The sequence below is a fragment of the Chiloscyllium punctatum genome, chromosome 7 (assembly GCF_047496795.1).
Source record: "Chiloscyllium punctatum isolate Juve2018m chromosome 7, sChiPun1.3, whole genome shotgun sequence".
NCBI classification, from domain to species: domain Eukaryota; kingdom Metazoa; phylum Chordata; class Chondrichthyes; order Orectolobiformes; family Hemiscylliidae; genus Chiloscyllium; species Chiloscyllium punctatum.
The window spans coordinates 69,776,114-69,798,235 of NC_092745.1; the positions used below are offsets into that span (position 1 = coordinate 69,776,114).

The window sequence follows — 22,122 nt, forward strand, 5'->3', positions numbered from 1 at the left end:
ACCATAAACATTCTGTTATCAGATTTCCAACTCCTGTTGCAATTCTCCATGGAAACAAATTAAAGAGTTGAGGTGGACCAGAATTTCTGAAGAAAAGCAGCTTTGAATATTAAGAATCTAGATCTTGCAGATGGTGATTAATCAAGGCAACTCATCACTGACATTGCATGAAGAAGAAAGCTGTTCACAGCATCTCGTGACCTTGGGGATGGAGTACTCCGTCCAATAGGAAGGATGTTGTGAACCTTGAAAGGGTTTCAAAAAGATTTACAAAGATGTTGCCAAGGTTGGAGGGTTTGAGCTATAAGGAGAGGCCTTATAGGCTGGGGCAGTTTTCCCTGGAGTGTCAGAGGTTGAGGGGTGACCTTATAGAGGTTTATAAAATCATGAGGGACATGGATAGGATAAATAGACAAAGTTTTTTCCATGGGGTGGGGGAGTCCAGAACTAGTGGGCATAGGTTTAGGGGGAGAGGGGAAAGATATAAAAGAGACCTAAGGGGCAACTGTTTCACGCAGAGGGTGGTACGGGTATGGAATGAGATGCCAGAGAAAGTAGTGGAGGCTAGTGCAATTGCAAGATTTAAAAGGCATCTGGATGGGTATTTGAATAGGGCCAGGTGCTAGCAAATGGAAATAGATTAGGTTGGGATATCTGGTCAGCATGGACGAGTTGGACCGACGGGTCTGTTTCTGTGCATACATCTCCATGACTCTATAACGGTGTTTTGAGATTTCTCTGGCCAACACTGTGTGTAACATTTTGGAACCATTGCTGCACTTTTGAACCTGAAATGATGTGGAAATGTTGGACTATTGCATTCAAAGGTAGTTTTAATGCATAGAGGCAAAATGATACTTTTATTGTAATCAACAAATAGGCATGCATGATGAAGGGTTCCTGCCCAAAACGTTGATTTTCCTGCTCCTCGGATGCTGCTTGACTGTGCTTTTCCAGCATCATTCTAATCTATGCTTGTCCTTATTGGCCAGTGCATTGATACAAGAGTTAGGGGGTCATGTTGGTGAGGCAACTTTTGGAATACTGTTTTCCGGGAAGCTGAGGGATGACATTACAGAGGTTTATAAAATCATTGTGGTGTATTGATAAAATAAAGGGAATATTGGACAGATGGTGAGAAAGACAAGAAATGATGTGCTGATGGCTCTCAGGACACTGTCTGTTGTTCAGAATGTAATGACAGTGAGATAATGTACAACAGAATGTGCTAACCCAAAGGAAAATGTTATTCTTATTACTGAGGCATAATCCTTGATACAGAAAATATTTTGAATTTATTGTTTTTGACTAGGTGCAACAGTATTGCAGAGTTGAGAGTGTGGTGCTGGAAAAGCACTGCAGGTCAGGCAGAATCTGAGGAACAGGAGAATCGATGTTTCAGGCAAAAGCCCTTCATCAGGAATGAGGCTGAGAGCGCAGATAGGAGTGGGGAGGGAAATATGTCTCTGGTGGTGGAGTCTGTTTGTAGTTGGCGGAAATGGCGGAGGATGATGCGATGTATCCGGATGTTGGTGGGGTAGAGGGCGAGGACCGGGGGATTCTGTCCTTGTTGCATTTGGAGGGATGGGGTTCAAGGGCGGAGGTTCAGGAAGTGAATGAGATGTGCTGGAGGATATCATTGACCACGTGGGAGGGGAAATTATGGTCTTTGCTGAAGGAGGCCGTCTGAGATTTTCTGGAGTCTGGGAGCAGATGCGGCAGAGACAGACATTGGGAATAAGGGATAGCGTTTTTATAGGAAGCAGGGTGGGAGGAGGTGTAGTTCAGGTAGCTGTGGGAGTTGGTGGGTTTGTAGAAGATGTCTATATTGAGTCGGTCACAGTTGATGGAGATGTAGATGGTGAAGATCGGGATCAGGAGGGTGGATGGAGATGGAGAGATCCAGGAAGGGGAGTTTCATCATTTTCCCTCCCCCACCCCCCCTACCTTATCCCAGATCCAGCCTTCCAATTCGGTACCGCCCTCTTGATCTGTCCTACCTGTCAATGTTCCTTCTCACCTACCCACTCCATCCTCCTCTCAAAACTATCACCATTACCCCCACCTCCATCTACCTATCACACTATCAACTACCTTCCTCCCAGCTCCCCCCCCGCCACCATTTATCTGTCCACCCCCTCGGCTCAAGCCTCATTCCTGATGAAAATCGAAACGTCATTTGTCCTGTTCCTCGGATGCTGCCTGACCTGCTGTGCTTTTCCAGCACCACACTGTCAACTCTGAAATCTCCAGCATCTGCAGTCCTCACTGTCTCCTAGCTGATTGCGACAATATTACAGTTAAATTAATGTGTTTTTTTAACAGTAACTGACATAAATTTTATTATTTGCAAACTTTACATGACCACATATAGGTTCACATGGTGTGGCGCACAGAAAATATATTGGACAAAGTCAGAAAAATTCTACAGCAGAAAGGGTATACAGATATTGAATGCATTGGTCAAGGTGGATTCAGTATTGTATATAAGGTAGGTAAAGTTGTTTTGTTTAAAGTACAGCTCTTTTTTTCTTATTAGTTCTGGTGAAACTATTTGGAATATTGATTGGAAACCAGAGCACACTGAGTTAAGATAACTAACAACTGAATCAGGGTGATGATGAACAGCATCTGATATATGAAGGGCTTTTGCCCGAAACATCGATTTTCCTGCTCCTCAGATGTTGCCTGACCTGTTGTGCTTTTCCAGCACCACTCTAATCTTGACTCTAATCTCCAGCATCTGCAGTACCCATTTCTGCCTTGCATTTGATTTTTGCTTTACGGCCAGAATTGGTGGTGGAAGCAGATTCAGTGATGATTTTCTGAAAAGAGAGTTGGGTACTCATTGAAAAGGGCAATTTCTAGGGGTATGGGGTATGGATGGGACTGATTGGATAGCTAGCACAGGCACACTGGGTTGAATGACCTGCTTTCAGGAGAATCACACAAGCAAAACTAACATCAAAACCGCCACAGTGTGTGCAAAATGTAAGTATAGACAATGCCAAATTATTTTTTCTCTGTGTTCATGGGATGTGAATGTTGCTGACCAGACCAGTATTTATTGCAGATCCCTAGTGGTCCTTGAGAAGGTGGCTATGAGCTGCCTTCTTGAACTGCTCCCGTCCCCGGAGGGTGGGTAGATCCACAGCTCTATTACGAAGGGAGTTCCAGGATTTTGATTCAGTGATAGAAAAGGAACGGCTATATAGTTGTGAGTCAGAATAGTGTGTCACTTGGAGGAGAACTTGCATGTGGTGGTGTTCCCATATATCTCCTGCCTTTGTCTTCCTGGGTCGAAGTGGTCACGGGTTTGGAAGGTGCTGTCAAAAGAGCTGTAATATGTTGCTGTATGTAGATCTTATAGACGGTACACGCTACTGCCATTATGTAGCAGTGATGGAGGGAGTGAACGTTTCAGGTGATAAACGAGGTTTGCATCAAGCTTTTCTGCTTTGTCTTGGATGTTGGAAAACTTCTTGAGTGTTGTTGGAATAAGGAGAATTGCATTATACTGCGGGCTGTGCTGTGCAGATGTTGGACTGGCATTGAAAAGTCAGGAGGTGAGCAACTCTCTCCGGGAGTTTTAGCATCTGATGTACTCTTATAGCAACAGTCCACTTCAGTTTCCAGATGGTGGTAACCCCTAGGCTTTGATAGTTGGGGATTCAATGATCATCATGCCGTTGAATGTCAAGTGGAGATGGTTAGATTCTCACTTGTTGACAATGGTCAGTACCTGGCTCTTGTGGGAATGTTATTTGTCCCTTTCAGCCCACACATTCCTGCAGCATCTGAGAGTCGTGAATGGTGCTGAACATTGTGTAGTCATCAGCAAACATCTGAGGGGAAAGTTTTTCATGTTGGGTAGATGCCACTGTTGTAGCTGACCTAGGTCACCTTGTCTAGGCGTGGAGCTAGTTCTGGAGCACGTCTTCAGTATTATTGCTGGAATATTGTTGTGGCCTTTACAGCGCCCTGCGCCTTCAGCAATTTGTTGATATCACTTGGAGTGAACCATATTGGCTGAAGAATGGCATCTGTGATGCTGGGGGCTTTCTGAGGAGGCTAAGATGAATCATCCATTCAGTGTCTCTGGCAGAGGACTGTTACACGTGCTCTAGCTTTGTCTTTTACACTGAATTGTTGGGTTCCCCCATCACTGAAGTTCTGTGAAACCTCCTCCTCAGACTTATGGTTTACTTGTTCACCATCATTGACAATTGGATCTGACAGAACTGCAGAGCTGTGATCTAATCTTCTGTCTATGGGATCACTTGGCTTTGTCCATGGAGTGCTGCTTATGCTGTTTGCCACACCGAGTAGTCCTGTTTTACAGTTGATACATTATTTTTTGGTATGCCAGGTGCTGCTTCTTCATTGAACCAGGGTTGATGGTGATGGCAATGCCAGGAAATCTACCAGGAGTCATGAGGTTGCGGATGGTGTTGGAGTACAGTTCTGCTGCTGGTAATGGCCCACCGCCTAGTTTTGAGTTGCTAGGTCTGTTCTGAATCACCACAGGAGCTGTATGCAAATCTGGAGCAGAATTTTAACTCACTGAAAACCTGTTCCCTTACAAAGAGATTAAATTGGGCCCTACAGTTTACACTGCACAGGTTTAGCACCGTGTCATGTAAGATAAACTACTAGAGGTATGACAGCGCCAAAACAGAGCAGTGATCTCACAAGGTCATGCTAATGTTTATACATTATCTGAACCCCCTCCCATCCCACACCTCTCATCCTATCAGCATATACTTTTCTTCCTTCATGGACTTATCTCGATTCACTTGGCGAAAGTGAGGACTGCAGATGCTGGAGACTAGAGTTGAGAGTGTGGTGCTGGAAAAGCACAGCAGGTCAGGCAGCATCCGAGGAGGAGAACTTCTTCAAGGTAGGCATCCTTGGAAGAGGATTTGCGGTAAGGGATTCCTGATGAAGGGCTTTTGCCTGAAATGCTGATTTTCCTGCTCCTTGAATGCTGCCTGACCTGCTGTGCTTTTCCAGCACCACACTTTCGACTCTTATCTAGATTCACCTTGAATGCATCTCGGAAACAGTTCTCAAACCATTCTAAACTTGTCTTGAAAACACACCTATGTAGACACTACCCAAGGCTCTTATGTGTTGGTCTGGTTCGGTTCCTGTTTGTTTATCTGAAACAGCATAGTAACTTTATTACTTTCGGTTTGTAATATTAATAATCATTGCTTAACATGAGACTTGGTGAATTCCGAAAATCATTCGGACTCCTAGGTGTGACTAAAAGGACTATCAGCTGCCAGGGTAGATTTCTTACTGGAACAACAGATGCCCAGTAGTTGACAGTTGGAGGAAGAGCACTTTAGCTGGACAGTCGAGGTCCATTTGATGCAGTTTTCACTTGGGCCTGTAAATGGGTGTTCCCAACTGGAAGCTGTTTAAATCTGCAAATTGGAACCCTGCAGCAGAAGCCACGTTGCTATTTTCGGATGTAGAACACAGAATGTATTTAGTGCATGCTCTGGCCATTTGTGCCAGGAATTATACAGCCAAACTACCTAATCTGCTTTGCACTCATAGCTCACCACTACATCGGCTCTCACTAAATGAATACAGGACTTGCTGCATGGGAAAGCAGAACAGGCAGTTGTGGTTCATCTTGGAATAAATGACATAAAGCAGAAAAGAGTTGATGTCCTCAGGCAAAATTCCAAATTGAAGAACATCTCGATAGGTGTTTCCTTTTGGGGGTGAGTTTAGAATAAAGGACCCTGTTTAAGAATGAGCTATTCACTCTAAAAAGTAAGCGGCATTGAGCAGAATTTCTGTTTCAGAAGGGTTTTAGCATGGGAAACTTTCCTCCCCAGAATTAATGACTGCAATCTTTCCTGAGCTTTCAAATACAATGTTGTCACATTTTTGTTCCTCTTTTCTGAAACCTATGAAATGGAGCTCCGTTCTTATCCATTATGGCACTACAAATATTTAAAAAGACATTGTGTTTATATTATGTACAGTTTATAATTAGCATTCCTTTAGCTTTTTGGAAATTTATTGGGAACTTGGTCTGTTGCATAATGTTTCTTGCAAACATGAGGTTTTTGAATCTGTAGTTTTCGCCCCGATGATTATGTTTACATCACAAGTAAGATCTATTTCATTAGAATGCAAAGCAAGACATGATTGACCTGCTGTGATCGCGAGCATTTGTTATTTTCAAGTCATCACAGATCATGTCGTGAGCTCATCTTTTGACTTAAATGGATGTTTAATTTTGGGAGGGAGATATTTTTCAAATCATGCCAGTATGAAAAGTTACAAACAAATCAGATACAATGAATTGAGCTTGGATATATAGCACTATATCAGTGTTGCTTCAAAATGTCTCATTGATTAAATCTACGAAGTTAGATGTGACCTCAAATCCAGCTAATTCAGAACTTAGGCTAATAATGCCAAAAGCAAGGCCATATATGTATTGCAGGAATTTTATTTAGAGTCATAGAGATGTACAGCATGGAAGCAGACCCTTCGGTCCAACCTGTACATGCCAACCAGATATCCCAACCCAATCCAGTCCCACCTGCTAGCACCTGGCCCATATTCCTCCAAACCCTTCTCATTCATATACCCATACAAATGCCTCTTAAATGTTGCAATTGTACCAGTATCGACCACTTCCTCTGGCAGCTCATTCCATACATGTACCACCCTCTGTGTAAAAAGGTTGCCCCTTAGGTTTCTTTTATATCTTTCCCCTCTCGCCCTAAATCTATGCGGTCTAGTTCTGGACTCCCCCACTCCAGGGAAAAAGACTTTGTCTATTTATCCTGTCCATGCCCCTCATAACTTTCTAAATCTCTATAAGGTCACCCCTCAGCCTCCGATGCTCCAGGGAAAATAGCCCCAGCCTGTTCAGCCTCTCCCTACACCTCAAATCCTCCAACCTTGGCAACATCCTTGTAAATCTTTTCTGAACCCCTTCAAGTTTCACAACATTTTTCCGATAGGAAACTTGAACCCATTCAAGTTTTAGTGTTACAATAGCCAAAACTGCCTTTGCTCTTTCGGATAAAGGTAGCTGCCAGGTTCCTCTGAGTAAGTCCAACTTAGAAATATAAGTTGCTTGCCCCACCTTCCCAATACAGTCTTCCAAATGTACAATTGGATATGAATCAGACTTTGAAATTGTATTGACTTTGCAACAACCACTGGGTACCACCTGGTTTTGGCACCATTATTATGGGTGAGCTCCAGTTGCTGCAACTCACTTCAATTATGCAGTGTTGGAGCATGCAGTCAACCTCCTTTTGAACATGTGCCAATTTTAGAGGGTTAAGTCTATACGGATGTTGCTTACTTTGAACAGCATTTCCTTTATCTACATCATGCATAAGTAGATTAGTACCTCTCAGCTTATTTCTACATATCCCAATATGCGACAGTAATAACTCTTTCAGGTCATTTCGTTTTTCCTCTGGAAGATAACTCAATAATTTATCCCAATTTTTGGAAACTTTCTCATTTGTCCAATTTACTTTGAGGAATGTTTAACTTAGAATCCTCTAAACCCGGTTCTTCACTCTATGTTGTAACTAATAACACATTCTCCTTTTGCTTTTCTTCCCTATCAAAATACCATTTGAGCATATTCATATGACACATTTCTTTCCATCTGAAGTCCTTATCAGGTAACTCACTTCACTCAATCTCCTTTAAATTTGATAAGGTCCACTAAGCATTGCTTTCACCTACCACAGGAAGTAACACTATCTCCATTAGCAAAATTGTGATTTTTGATTTGTCTGCCTCCTGTTTCATCATATGCTGTGATTCTTTTAAATGCTGTCTACCAGATATCCCCATCATTCCCTAAAATTTGTCACATAGTCCAAAGATGTGGTCTCTAAATTCTGACTCAGCAATTTCTCTTTAATTTCAGTGGTCCTCTCACTTAATGCCCAAAAGACCAATTCAAATGGATTAAATTTGGTCAATTCATTTGCTGCATCTTTGATGGCAAGAAGTACAAACAGAATTCCTTTATCCCAATCCTCTGGATAGTCTTGACAATAAGCCCCTAACATGGTCTTTAATGTCTGATGCCACCTTTCTAGCACTCCCTGCGACTCTGGGTTGTACGCAGCCGATTTGAATTCCTAAGCTGCCCATAACTTCCTTGAATAACTTTGATGTAAAGTTTTTTGGTAGTCCGTATCTAGTGAAAAATTTGAGTAACTCTTCTAAAATCCTTTTAGCAGCCATGTTGCAAAATAGAATGGCCTCTAGAAATCTAGTTGACACATCCATTATTGTTAACAAATAATGATTCCCACTACGCTTTAGCTAGGGGTCATATGTAATCAATTAAGGCTCTTGTAAAAAGGTTCCTCAAATGTAGGTATTAAAGGTGCAGGTTTTATTACTGCCTGTGGTTTTCCAATTACCTGACACGTATGATCATCAGCTTCCCATTAGAGGTAGTGGGATAGTAGTATGGCTGGCAAACCTCAATTACATCCTTGTCAGTCCAGGCTAGCAAATATGTTTTTTGTATTTTAGCTTAAGTTTTTCTTACTCCTAAATGACCTCGTACTGGGAGTTCATGTGCTACCTCAACACCTCCTTTCTATAATACACTGGTAATAGAACTTTATGAACGTCTGTCCATTGTTCAACTGCCTGAATATGTGATGGTCTCCATTTCCTCAGTAAGACATCATTCTTAAGATAGTAGCACTCAAGGATACACTCACAGTCCTCTTCCATGTATACTTTTAATACAACTGCTTCAATTTTTCAACTTTCTGTTGTAACTCCGTTAACTTCTCTGAGCTAAAGATATCTACATTGTCCTCCATCTGTTCTCACTACTTCTCATGAGTTCTCACTACTTCAGGAAGTGAATTTTTGAAATCCTCCAAAATAATCACCTCTCTTTCAAACTCAATGCACGTCTGACCAGGGTCCGTCCTTAGATTCCTGAAACGTCATCTGTTTAGCTGTTTCCAAAGATTTTGATGGCTTTTCCAGCAAATTTAAATGCCATGCTATTGCTGTAATTATCTGTCCTTTCTCATGATTTTTGATTTAAAATTCAAGATATTGTAATAAAGTGAGTCACATGTTCCTTTTCTGTTTTTTTGAACCAAAGTTGTCCTTTCTCTTCCCTCTTTCTCACTGTTAACTGGGTAAAAACGATAATTAGCACTAAGGAATCTCCTCTTTTGACCTTTTTATACAATTCTGAACTTGATCACTTGGTCTGTTGCTCTTGAATAATGTTACCTACTTCGACCAACGTTTCTGATTTCCAATGTCTCTGGCAATCTCGCAGCATTTCCCAATAATTAACTGTAAATTCTCACAGAAGTTCGAGGCAACGTATTTAGAAATGTCAGTGCTTCATTGTGATCATTAACACATATTATAAGACAGTTCACGTGATTTTTGAGATCTGCACAAATATAATCCTGAAGTGAATAGGGCTGTGCTGTGAAGCTAACAGTATGATCATCAGCTTCCCATTAGAGGTAGTGGGATAGTAGTATTGTCACTGGAACAGTAATCCAAAAGTAATCTTCTTTAAAGACCACAATTTACCCTCCCATATGGTTGAAGATGCCCTCCAACGCATCTCATCCACTTCCCACACCCCTGCCTTCGAACCTCACCCCTCCAGCCGCAACAAGGATAGAACCCGGTCCTCACCTTCCACCCCACCAACCTCTGCATACATCGCACCATCCTCCGCCATTTCCACCATATACAAATGGACCCCATCACCAGGGATATATTTCCATCCCCACCCCTATCCACTTTCCGCAAAGACCGTTACTTCCGCAGCTACTTGGTCAGGTCCACACCCCCTAACAACCCACTCTCCCTCCTGGCACTTTCCCCTGCTACTGCAGGGATTGCAAAACCTGCGCCCACACCTCCTCCCTCACCTCCATCCAAGGTCCCAAATGAGCCTTCCACATCCATCAAAGCTTCACCTGCACTTCCATGCATGTCATTTATTGTATCAATTGCTCCCGATGCGGTCTCCTGTGCATTAGGGAGACGAGACGCCTACTCACAGAGCACATCAGAGAGCATCTCCAGGACACCCGCACCAATCAACCCAACCGCCCCGTGGCTGAATATTTCTACTCCCCCTCCCACTCTGCCAAGGACATGCAGGTCCTTGGCCTCCTCCATTGCCACTCCCTTACCACCCCACGCCTGGAGGAAGAGCACCTCATCTTCCACCTCAGAACCCTTCAACCCTATGGCATCAATGTGGACTTCACCAGTTTCCCCATTTCCCCTCTCCCCACCTTATCCCAGTTCCAATCCTCTAGCTCAGCACCACCCTTATGACCCGTCCCATCTGTCAGTCTTCCTTCTGACCTATCCGTTTCACCCTCCTCTCCGCCCTATCACCTTCACCCCCACCTCCATCCACCTATTGCATTCTGAGCTACCTTCCCCCCAGCCCCACCCCCTCCCATTTATCTCTCCAACCCGGAGGCTCCCTGCCTCATTCCTCATGAAGGGCTTTTGCCCGAAACGTTGATTTTATTGCTCCTCGGGTGCTGTCTGACCTGCTGTGCTTTTCCAGCACCACTCTAATCTCCAGCAGCTCAATAATCTAGAAGCTCAGGCTGTTGTTGGGAAGATGTGTGTGTGACTTCTACTGTCAAAATTTGAATTTGATAAAACTCTGGAATTAAAAGCTAGCCTAATTGCAACCATATAACTGTTGTAGAGTTGTACAGCACAGAAACAGATCCTTTGGTCCAACGTGTAGTCCCAGCTGCCTGCTCCTGGCCCATATCCCTCCAAACCTTTCCTATTCATGTATCTATCCAAGTGTCATTTAAAAATTGTAATTGTACCCGCATCCACCACTTGCTCAGGAAAAACACATCTGGTTTACCAATGTCCTTTTTGGGAAGGAAATCTGCCATCCTTACTTGGTCTGGCCGATGTGTGACTCCAGACCCTCAACAGGTGCTGGCCTTCTAACTGCTCTCTGGGCAATTGGGGATGGGTAACAAATACTGGTATAGCCGTCATGCTCATATCCTATGAATGAATAAAAAGAAATGGCAACTAGAATGATTTAAAGCCTACAAGCATGGGGTTCATGTGGCAAATCCTAGTTTCATCTGACTACCTGTATTCGATTCCTGCTTTTTACTTGTTCTCAAGGGTGCACACTTCAGCAATTATGCTACTTTTTCTCAGGTGTTTCGCAGTCTTGAGGAGAGAACCTATGCCGTGAAGTGCATCCACCTTCCGCACAGGAAGAGGTGCGCTGAAAGTGCTTTTCTAAACGAGGTGAAGATTCTTTCAAAGCTAAACCACAGGAACGTTGTGCACTACCATGATGCTTGGATTGAAGAAATGGAACATCCGGTGACTGCCGAATGGATCGATGAAGCTCAATCTGATCCTTGCAACAGCTCATATGATCCCATCCTGGCTACAGCACCTCCACCATGTGACCACTCTGTAGAGTGGACAGACAGCAACATAACTGATTGCGCAGGTCAGTGTTGTCGTATTTCCTTCATTCATTCTTGGAATAACTTCCTTCGTCTTCCATTTAAGATGTTGGACCAAAATGTTGTCTGCCCTCTCGGAGAGTCACAGAAAGACCCATTGCACTATTTGAAGGAGTGTAAGCTGGTTATCCGCCATGCTCTTGATCAATGTCTACATTCCAACCAACATCACCAACACAAGTGATCTGGTCACTTGGTTCATTGTTTGTTAATGGGGATTAGTTGTGCCCAAGTTGGATGTGGCGTTCCCTGCTTTGCAACAGTAAGGACAGTTCAAAAGTAATTGGTTGTTGTGATATGCTTTGTGAAGTCACACGTTTTGTGTTCAGAAACAAAATAAATTATTAGTATCCCACAAATCACTGCCAGTGTGCCTTTCATGATGGTGTCATGAAAATTGCAAGTTGCATTTGTATTCAAAATGCAGGCGAATTCTGAACATTAAAATCCAGCATTTGTAGAAAATGCTACATAGAGGATGACTGCAAACTGGAAATATTTGATGGCTATCTTTATCAACTGTGCACAAACGCAGCAGGTAAGAGTTTAAGTAGAATGGTGTTCATTGAGAATATTATCAAACCATTTTTGGTTGTTATGCAGCAAGGCCGCAATATTTTCACAAGTCTCACAGGGCCTGCTTGAGATCTAGAAAATGTTGTGCATTTTTAAGGTGCCATAAATTAGTTGGGAGCTAAGAATTATATATTTCCAGTAACAACATCAAAGCTGTGCTGATCCAGTCTGTGCTGGTGGTCATTGACATGAGGCTGGAAACCTTTGACCTTTAATAGGAGTGGCGGATTTTCAGCAGGGCACTTGCTTGTTTCCCTGCTGGATTTTGGGGGAGGGACATGAAAAGAAAACTCAGGGTGGACCTCAACTCCTGTTTGGGCACCCAGTAAGTGGGTACCGGTACTCCCACCTGGTTGAATATACAGATTGTGGTTGGTTAAAAATGTCAGTTTCCAAAACACCAGAGCAATTTTTCTTCAGTAGATGTGATCTATATGGACTTCAGTAAGGTGTCCGACAAGGTTCCTCATAGGAGACTGATTAGCAAGGTTAAATCTCATGGAATACAGGGAGAATTAGCCATTTGGATACAGAACTGGCTCAAAGGTAGAAGACAGAGTGTGGTGGTGGAGGGTTGTTTTTCAGACTGGAGGCCTGTGACCAGTGGAGTGCCACAAGGATTGGTGCTGGGTCCTCTACTTTTTGTCATTTACATAAACGATTTGGATACGAGCATAAGAGGTACAGTTAGTAAGTTTGCAGATGACACCAAAATTGGAGGTGTAGTGGACAGCAAAGAGGGTTACCTCAGATTACAACAGGATCTGGACCAGGTGGACCAATGGGCTGAGAAGTGGCAGATGGAGTTTAATTCAGATAACTGCGAGGTGCTGCATTTTGGGAAAGCAAATCTTAGCAGGACTTATACACTTAATGGTAAGGTCCTAGGGAGTGTTGCTGAACAAAGAGACCTTGGAGTGCAGGTTCATAGCTCCTTGAAAGTGAAGTTGCAGGTAGATAGGATAGCGAAGAAGGCGTTTGGTATGCTTTCCTTTACTGGTCAGAGTACTGAGTACAGGAGTTGGGAGGTCATGTTGCGGCTGTACAGGACATTGGTTAGGCCACTGTTGGAATATTGCGTGCAATTCTGGTCTCCTTCCTATCGGAAAGATGTTGTGTAACTTGAAAGGGTTCAGAAAAGATTTACAAGGATGTTGCCAGGGTTGGAGGATTGAGCTACAGGGAGAGGCTGAACAGGCTGGGGCTGTTTTCCCTGGAGCGTCGGAGGCTGAGGGGTGACCTTATAGAGGTTTACAAAATTATGAGGGGCATGGATAGGATAAATAGACAAAGTCTTTTCCCTGGGGTCAGGGAGTCCAGAACTAGAGGGCATAGGTTTAGGGTGAGAAGGGAAAGATATAATAGAGACCTAAGGGGCAACTTTTTCACGCAGAGGGTGGTATGTGTGTGGAATGAGCTGCCAGAGGATGTGGTGGAGGCTGGTACGATTGCAACGTTTAACAGGATGGGTATATGAATAGGAAGGGTTTGGAGGGATATGGGCCGGGTGCTGGCAGGTGTGACTAGTTTGGGTTTGGATATCTGGTTGGCATGGACGGGTTGGACCGAAAGGACTGTTTCCATGCTGTACATCTCTATGGCTCATGCTTGACACTTTGAGTGAGTTGCCAGGTCGTAGCCAGTTCCTTAATACTGTTTTCTTCATTCTGCTAGGGTGTTCCCATAAACTCCAAAGACCATTCCTGATTTGTGCCTCTGTGCTTTCTACCCACTGGACTGGTCCCAACTCCCTGCCCCCCACCCCCACCCCCCACTCCCTGAGCTGCAATACCTCCTTCACCCCCTGACTGGTTTCCCGCCCTTGGATAACTGAAGAAGGGTTACACCCGAAATGTTGATTTCTCCACCTCCTGATGCTGTGTTCTTCCAGCCTCCTGCTTGTCTACCTTCAACAGCTGGCAAGCTGCATTGGAGTGTCTACCTGGTTCCTGCAGCTTATCAGCAACATTCAGATGGAACACAATTGTATTGTGTCTCCTAATATTGGTGTCAGGTAGGCTCTGCTGACTTGCCATCTGTTTCACATGACACAAAGCAGTTACTTTGTAAATTAAGCACGGAGAGAAAGTTTTCCTCACTCTGGTTATTGAGGAGGTACTGAGGTTATAGGCAATTAATAGCATTCAGAACAGGAAGATCTATCCCTCTATCAGTATTGGACTTCTCTAAAAGTCAAAATTAAATGTAATAAAATTCTCATTTGCAGGAAGTTAAAAATCACACAACACCAGGTTATAGTCCAACAGGTTTAATTGGAAGCACACTAGCTTTCGGAGCGCCGCTCCTTCATCAGGTGATTGTGGAGGGCTCAATCCTAACGCACAGAATTTATAGCAAAAATTTACAGTGTGATGTAACTGAAATTATACATTGAAAAGTTGATTGTCTGTTAAGCCTTTCATCTGTTAGAATGCAGTGATAGTTTCACTTCTTTCATATGTAAATCACAAAATCTTTTTTTTTAAAAGTTGCATTCTCGGGTTAGCTATTTGCAGGAGGAATGGTCAGTGCTCATCATTAAAGTGTTGTTTATCTGTTCCAGAGCAAAAGACATGCCAAATGATTAAAACATATTTCTTTTGCATAGTTTGGGGAAGCAGATTTGGCATCCAGGTGTCTGTTGAAAACTTGACAAAACAGGTTGATGTTGTTCACGTCAAATTGTATTTATTCTGCTTCTATTGAACGAGAGCACAGAAGGACTTTGTGCATGTACTGGTGCTAGCTTTTCAGATGGTTTCATTCGTTTGTCCTTTCCTGAAAGCCCCTTATATTTCCTATTTCAAAATACCTAGCTGATTCCCGTTTAAACAAACATAGAGTTGTAGGAGATAAGCAAAACATTGCAGATACAGGAATGCTGAAACGGAATATGCTGGAAGTGTTTCGCGTTTATGGTGGATTTGCGAGAGAAAACTGTGCTAACTTTTCAGGTCTGTGACCTTTTATCAGAGAACGTCCTGAAATGTCAGAGAGCAAGCTTTGAACTCTGTGTCATTGACTGGGTTTTAGTGAGTTAAAGTCTGGCTTTCAGTTGCTGATGGCCTGCTGTGACGTAGCAGGGGGTGTTTTATGATTGACGCCGTCTGTTCTCAAATCTAATGTTTCTTTTTCAGGCAATGAAGATGATCAAGCTTCAATATCTCCAGTTACAAAGCAGAAACTTCCATCAGATGTTGCCAGGCAATTGGAGACGGGAAGCACTGTGTCTGAACACCCTAGTGAAGTTCAAGCAACTGAGGTAAGTGGTGCCTCCCAAGTTCTGCAGTTCGCCAGTCGGTGATTGGTGATCAGTGATGAGGAGCGAGGGTGACCATCTCTGAATAAAAACAAACTCTGGCCACAGTTGGGAGGTCACCACTGTGGGGGCTTCGGCTCATTTGGGGAAGGTTTAGCACAGGAAGCCTGCCAGCTGCAACTGTATCTCTCAGCCACCGCCCCGTGCCCCCACCTCCCACCCTATCCCATCCCCAACCCAGCTGCTGCCAAACTGGCACCAGACACTTGGCTGGCAGTCATCGGAAGAAACCCCAGCAGTGGGCGCACAGATGAACATCCAGTTGTATAGAATGGCTGCCTGCCATTGTTGGATGGGCACCCCCTGCAGGTGCCTGAAGGAACTTCAAGGCATTTTGTTGCAGACCAAACCCTCTGCTTCGAAAGCTCCCTCACGTCTAGTGTGGAAATGCATCCATTTCGAGACACGTCAAGAAGGTCTTGGTGAGGATATAGAAGAGATTTACTTGATTACTGGCAGGACTTCACTTCTGAAGAGGGTCTAGAAAAAAGACTTAAACATTTTCTAAAATGTGCAGGGCTTTGATAATGCAAATGGGGAGAAGCACAAAGCAGTTAATAGTTATTTTGTAAATTAAGCACAGGGGGAAAGTTTTCCTTACTCTGGTTATTGAGCAGGCATTGAGGTTATATGCAATTAATAGTTCCAGAACAGGAAGATCTGTCTCTCTCTCAGAACTGGACTTCTCTATGTTCCAGCAGCATTTGGTTCATTGGCATAGGGCACAGATTTAGGCTAATTTGCAAAAGGATCACAACGAACATCAGGAGAATTGTTTTTATGTAGGGAGTTGCTATGATGTTTAATGCATTTTCTGCAACGATGGAGAAAGTAGATTCAAAGTAAATTTGAAAAGGGAATTAGATCAGTACGTGAAAGGAAATATTTATAGGACATTGGGGAATGAGTGATGAAGAATAAGTAATTATGAACTTTTTTAAAAAAACCTAATATGAATGTGATAGATCAAATGGCCTCCTTTTGTTCTGTATAATTTTAAATCCTATCTCCTTCATATAACATAGAAAGGTACAGCACAGTACAGGCCCTTTGGCATACGATGTTGTGCCAAGGATTAATCCTAATCTAAAATAAAATAACCTACGCTCCCCTTAATTCACTGCTGACCATGTGCATGTCCAGCATTCGGTTAAATGTCCCAAAGACTCTGCTTCCACCACCACCGCTGGCAACGCATTCCATGCATGCACAACTCTCTGCGTAAAGAACCTACCTTTAACGTCTCCTCTATACCTTCCTCCTACCACCTTAAAACTACAACCCCCTCGTACCAGTCATTCATGCCCTGTAGAAAAGTCTCTGACTGTCCATTGCCTGTTATTACCTTGTACACTTCGATCAGGTCACCTCCCCTCCTCCTTCCCTCCAGCTAAAAAGTCCGAGCTTAGTCAACCTCTCTTCATAAGACAAGCCATCCAGTCTCTGCAGCAGCCTGGTAAACCTCCTTTGCACCGTCTCCAAATCTTTCCTATAATAGGGTGACCAGAACTGGACACAATATTCCAAGTGTGGTCTCACCAGGGTTTTGTAGAGCTGCAGCAAAACCTTGCTGCCCTTAAACTCAATCCCCCTGTTAATGAAAGCCAAAACACCATATGCTTTCTTAACAACCCTATCCACTTGGGTGGCAACTTTGAGGGATATATACACTTGAAAATCAAGATCCCTATGTTTCTTCACACTGCCAAGAATCCTGTCTTTAATCCTATATTCAGCATTCAAGTTCGACCTTCCAAAAGGCATCACTTCGCATTTATCCAGGTGGAACTCCATCTGCCATTTCTCAGCCCAGCTCTGCATCCTATCTATGTCGCACTGCAGCCTGCAGTAGTCCTTGATATTAACAACGGCACCTTCAACCTTTGTGTCATCGGCAAACTTACTAACCCACCCTTTAACCTCCTCATCTAAGCCATTTATAAAAGCTACAAAGAGCAGAGACCCAAGAACAGAGCCCTGTGGGACGCCACTCACCATTGACCTCCAAGCAGAATACTTTCCATGTACAACCACTTTCTGTCTTCTGTCAGCCAACCAATTCTGCATCCAGACAGCCAAGTCTCCCTGTATCCCATACCTCCTGACTTTATGAATGACCCTATCCTGGGGAACCTTACCAAATGCCTTGCTGAAGTCCATATACACCACATCCATTGCCTGATCTTCCTCAACCTGTCTCGTCACCTCCTCAAAGAATTCAATAAGATTTGTGAGGCATGACCTGCCCCTCACAAAGCCATGCTGATTGCTTTTAACCACACTGTGCTTTTCCAAATAGTCATCCGTCCTATCGCTCAGAATTATTTCCAAAACCTTGCTGACCACAGACATAATACTGACTGGTCTGTAATTGCCAGGGATTTCCCTGTTCCCCTTCTTGAACAGAGGAACAACATTCGCCTCCCTCCAATCCTCTGCTACGACTCCCTTGGAGAGTGAGGAGGCAAAGATCTTTGCCAATGGCTTAGCAACCACCTTGCTCACTTCCTGGAGCAGCCTAGGATAAATCTGATCTGGCCCTGGGGACTTATCAATCCTAATGTTTGCCAAAATTCCCTGCACATCAACTTCATCAATCTTGATCTGGTCAAACCTGTATCCCGGCTCCTCAAAGTTCTCAGTCACAACAAGGTCCTTTTCCTGAGTGAAAACTGAAGCAAAAAAACTAATTTAGGGCTTCCCCTATCTACTCAGATTCCATGCATAAGTTCCCTACACTATCCCTGACCAGCCCTACCTTCTCCCTGATCATTTTCTTATTCCTCACGTATGAGTAAAATGCCTTTGGACTCTCCCTAATCTTTCCTGCCAAACCTTCTTCGTACCCCCTCCTGGCTGTCCTCAGTCCATTTTTGAGCTCCTTTCTAGCAAGTCTGTAATCCTCTAAAGCTGTGTCATACCTTTGCTTCCTCCACCTTATGTAAGCTGCGCTCTTCTTTTTCACGAGACACTCCTATGTTCTCGTCATCCAGGGCTCCTTAAACTTGCCCCTTCTTGCCTGTGTCAGAGGAACAAATTTATGCATCACTCGCAACAACTGCGCCTTAAATAGTCTCCACATGTCCGTTGTACCCTTTCTGTGAAACAATTGCTCCCAGTCTGTATTTCCCAACTCCTGTCTGATAGTGTCATAATTTCCTTCTCCCCAATTAAATATCTTCCCTTGGTAACTGCTCCTTTCCCTTTCCATGGCTGTTGTAAATTTGACGCAGTTTGGTCACTGTCACCAAAGTGTTCTCCCATCACAAGATCTGACACCTGTTCTGGCTCATTGCCAAGCACCAAATCCAAAATGGCCTCTCCCCTCATTGGCTTGTCTACATACTGAGTGAGGAAAGCCACCTGAACAAACCTGGCAAAACGGCTCCACCCAAACTATCTGCACTAAAGACATTCCAGTCAATGTTGGGAAAGTTGAAGACACCCATAACAACAACCCTGCTACGCCTGCACTTTTCCAAAATCTGCTGACCTATGAGTTCTTCGATCTCCCAACTGCTATTAGGGGGTCTGTAGAAAATCGCCAATGAGGTGGCTGCTCCCTTGCTGTTCCTAACTTGCAACCATACTGACTCTGGACAAACCTTCCTCGACCACCTTCATTTCTGTAGCTGTGATACACTCCCGAATTTAGCAATGCTATACCCCCCTCCTCTTTTTCCACCCAATCTGTTCTTTTTAAACTTTCTAAAGTCTGGAACATTTAGCAACCATTCCTGTCCCTGTGAAACGCATGTCTCCCGTTATGGCCACAACATCATGGTCCCAAGTACTGATCCATGCTCTAAGTTCGTCACTCTTATTTCTGACACTCCTTGCGTTAAAGCAGACACACCTTAACCAATCCCTTTATTTCATCACATGAAAAACCACCCTGATGGATTCGCTACATTCTGTTACTGCCCATCTACAACTACCCTCCTCTCGGATATATAGCTCTGTTTTCCAAATTAATTGCCAAATTAATTTAAACCTTCCCGAATGACACAAGCAAATCTCCCACCCAGGACATTTGTGCCCCTCCAATTCAGGTGCAACCCGTCCTTCATGTACAGGTCCCACCTTCCCTAGAAGGCATCCCAATGATCTAAGCATCTGAAGCCCTCCCTCCTGCATCAGCTGCACAGCCATGTGTTAAGCTGCACTCGTTGACTGTTCCTCACCTCACTGTCTCATGGCACCAGTAACAATGCTGAGATCACTGTTCTACTTGTCCTGTTCTTCAGCTTCCAACCTAGCTCTCTGTTGTCACTTTTCAGATCCACAATCCCTTTCCTGGCTATGTCATTGGTGCCAATATGTACCACGATTTCTGGCTGCTCACCCTCCTCCTTAAGAATCTTGTAAACCCGAGTGGCAACATCCTGGACCCTGGCATCTGGGAGGCAACATACCTCCCGGGAATCCTGTTCCTGACCACAAAATCTCCTGTCAATTAGTCTTACTATTGAGTCCCCTACTACTAGTGCTTTTCTATTCTCCCCCTTTCCCTTCTGAGCCATACTGCCGGAGACTTGGCAACTATGGCTTTCCCCTGGTAGGCTGTCCCCACCGGCAGTATCCAAAACGGTATGCTTATTGCTGAGGGGAACAGCCACAGGGGATCCCTGCTCTGTCTGTTGGTCCCCCTTTCCTCCCCCTGACTGTAACCCAGCGGTCCTTATCCTGTGCCTGGGGAGTGACCACCTCCCTGTACATCCTCTCAATTTCCCCCTCAGCCTCCCGGATGATCCGCAGTTCATCCAGCTCCAGCTCTAGTTCTCTAACTCGGTTTTCGAGGAGCTGGAGTTGGGTGCAATTTCCGCAGATGTGGTCAGCAGAGTCGTGTGTCATGTCTCTCACCTGCCACATTCTGCAGGAGGAACATGCAACTAACCTAACATCCATACCCTGCTAATCTGAAAGGCTACACGGGACTAAACAAGGAAGAGAGAAAAAAAAGAGAAAACCTGAAAAACTTACCCGAGTCTACAGACTCTTATTAAGGTTAGAGGAGATGGATGGGAGGGAGGCCCTACGGTGTCGGCTCTCTGGTTTAGTTTGCACCAACTTAAAAAAAAATCACTTATCTTCCCAGCAGGCTTCACTTCATCCGCTCTCTACTCCTGCTGCCCAAACTTGAAAAGGAGCTCGCTATATCTTGTTTGATTAGCTGTTCCCTACTATGGAAGCTGTGGAAACAATACTAATCCCAGTGCCTCCTGGCTACAGAGTGAGATTTTCTACTTCTGACCACTTTGCAAGGGTTCCTGCCAGAAAGTGTAAAAGTAGGGTTCTCCTGTGAGAACAGAAGTAGACTAGATGGAGGTGTTCTGTCAATCAGTTAACTCTCTTGGCATTTGATATGCAGACTTGTACAAGTCTGCATGAATTATTTATTATCACATATATATCTAGGGAGATACAGTGAAAAGTGTTCTGCTGCCACAATCCAGCACCATTTTGAGGTACGGACACATAAAAAGAAAGTCCCAAACACTGCTACAGGAACTAAGCAAGATCTGTGGTCCAGGCCCACCGCAGCCAGTCCCCAGTCCACCATTGCTGCAGCCAACACTTTGCCGCCAATTCTAGGTGCCATCTCCCTTTCCTGAACGTTTCATAAAGCAGGTAAAAGTAAATTCATATTCGCATTCAGGGTCGTAATTACTTTTTCTTCCTGCAGTCCTACATATGATCAGTCTAGAGGCTATGACTTAGACAAAGTTTCAGACTACTGCTAACAACTGTAGAATGGGGAATTATATCAAAGAATCAAAATTTGATTGGGAATGCTACAGCCAGTTAATCACATCACGTTGACATTAAATGGGTTGCATGATTAACTGACTTCAATAGAAATGTGCAAGAACTCTGTCTAACATTGCTGATCCTTCATTGCATCATTACAAGCTGCACAGTTGGCTAGTTATCTGGGAATAGAAAAAAGTCAGGAATTGACTTGAATGGAAAAATTGCTGATTTCAGAATCAAAGACATGGTGACCTTTCTTGCCAAACTGCGAGTCAAGTCCCTGCTTAGGGGTCAATGTACTGCAGAGTTAGTGGATATGACAGTCTGGTTAAAGTAAAATTTGGTGCATGAGTAGCAATATATTAGGGAAATTGACTGGAAATTGACCTATTATGGATTTGAACACAATGTTTAATTAAGTGGGCGGATTTGTTAAAAATTGAGAAACTTAATTAAGTTAACTTAAGTATGTGTGATTAAATGGGATGTGGTTTAGTTTGTAAAACAGCGCCATTTCTTAAAGCGCAGACATCGTATTACCTGCAACATATGTTGAAGAAAATGATTAGGAAGATTTTCATAGAATCCCTACAGTGTGGAAGCAAGCTATTTGGCCCATTGAGTCGACACCGACCCTCTGAAGAGCATTCCAACCAGACCCACCCTGTACCTTATCCCTGAAAGCCTGCATTTCCCATGACTGACCCATCCAGCCTACAAATTCCTGGGCACTACAGGACAATTTAGCATGGCTAATCCACCTGTTGAAATCTTACAAACAAATTTGGGGGTTTTCAACCAATCAACGTCCAAACGAACAGAAAACATTATTTGTAGTCCTGATTCAGGTCTTAAAGTGACAAGCGTGGAGAATGGATGACTGCAAGTCCTAATTATTATACTGCACATCAAATACTTGAATTGTTCACA

General features: G+C 43.8%; 1 protein-coding gene across 3 annotated transcripts in view; it reads left to right on the forward strand.

Moving 5' to 3' along the window:
- The window catches only part of LOC140479781 (eIF-2-alpha kinase GCN2-like), an 84,329-nt gene that overhangs the window by 1,909 nt on the left and 60,298 nt on the right, over positions 1-22,122 (forward strand). For all 3 annotated transcript variants that reach the window (XM_072573936.1, XM_072573937.1, XM_072573938.1), the window contains exons 3-5: positions 2,375-2,491; positions 11,224-11,527; positions 15,257-15,381. In XM_072573936.1, coding sequence (XP_072430037.1) covers positions 2,375-2,491; positions 11,224-11,527; positions 15,257-15,381 — 546 coding nt within the window. The remainder of the gene's footprint in view (positions 1-2,374; positions 2,492-11,223; positions 11,528-15,256; positions 15,382-22,122) is intronic.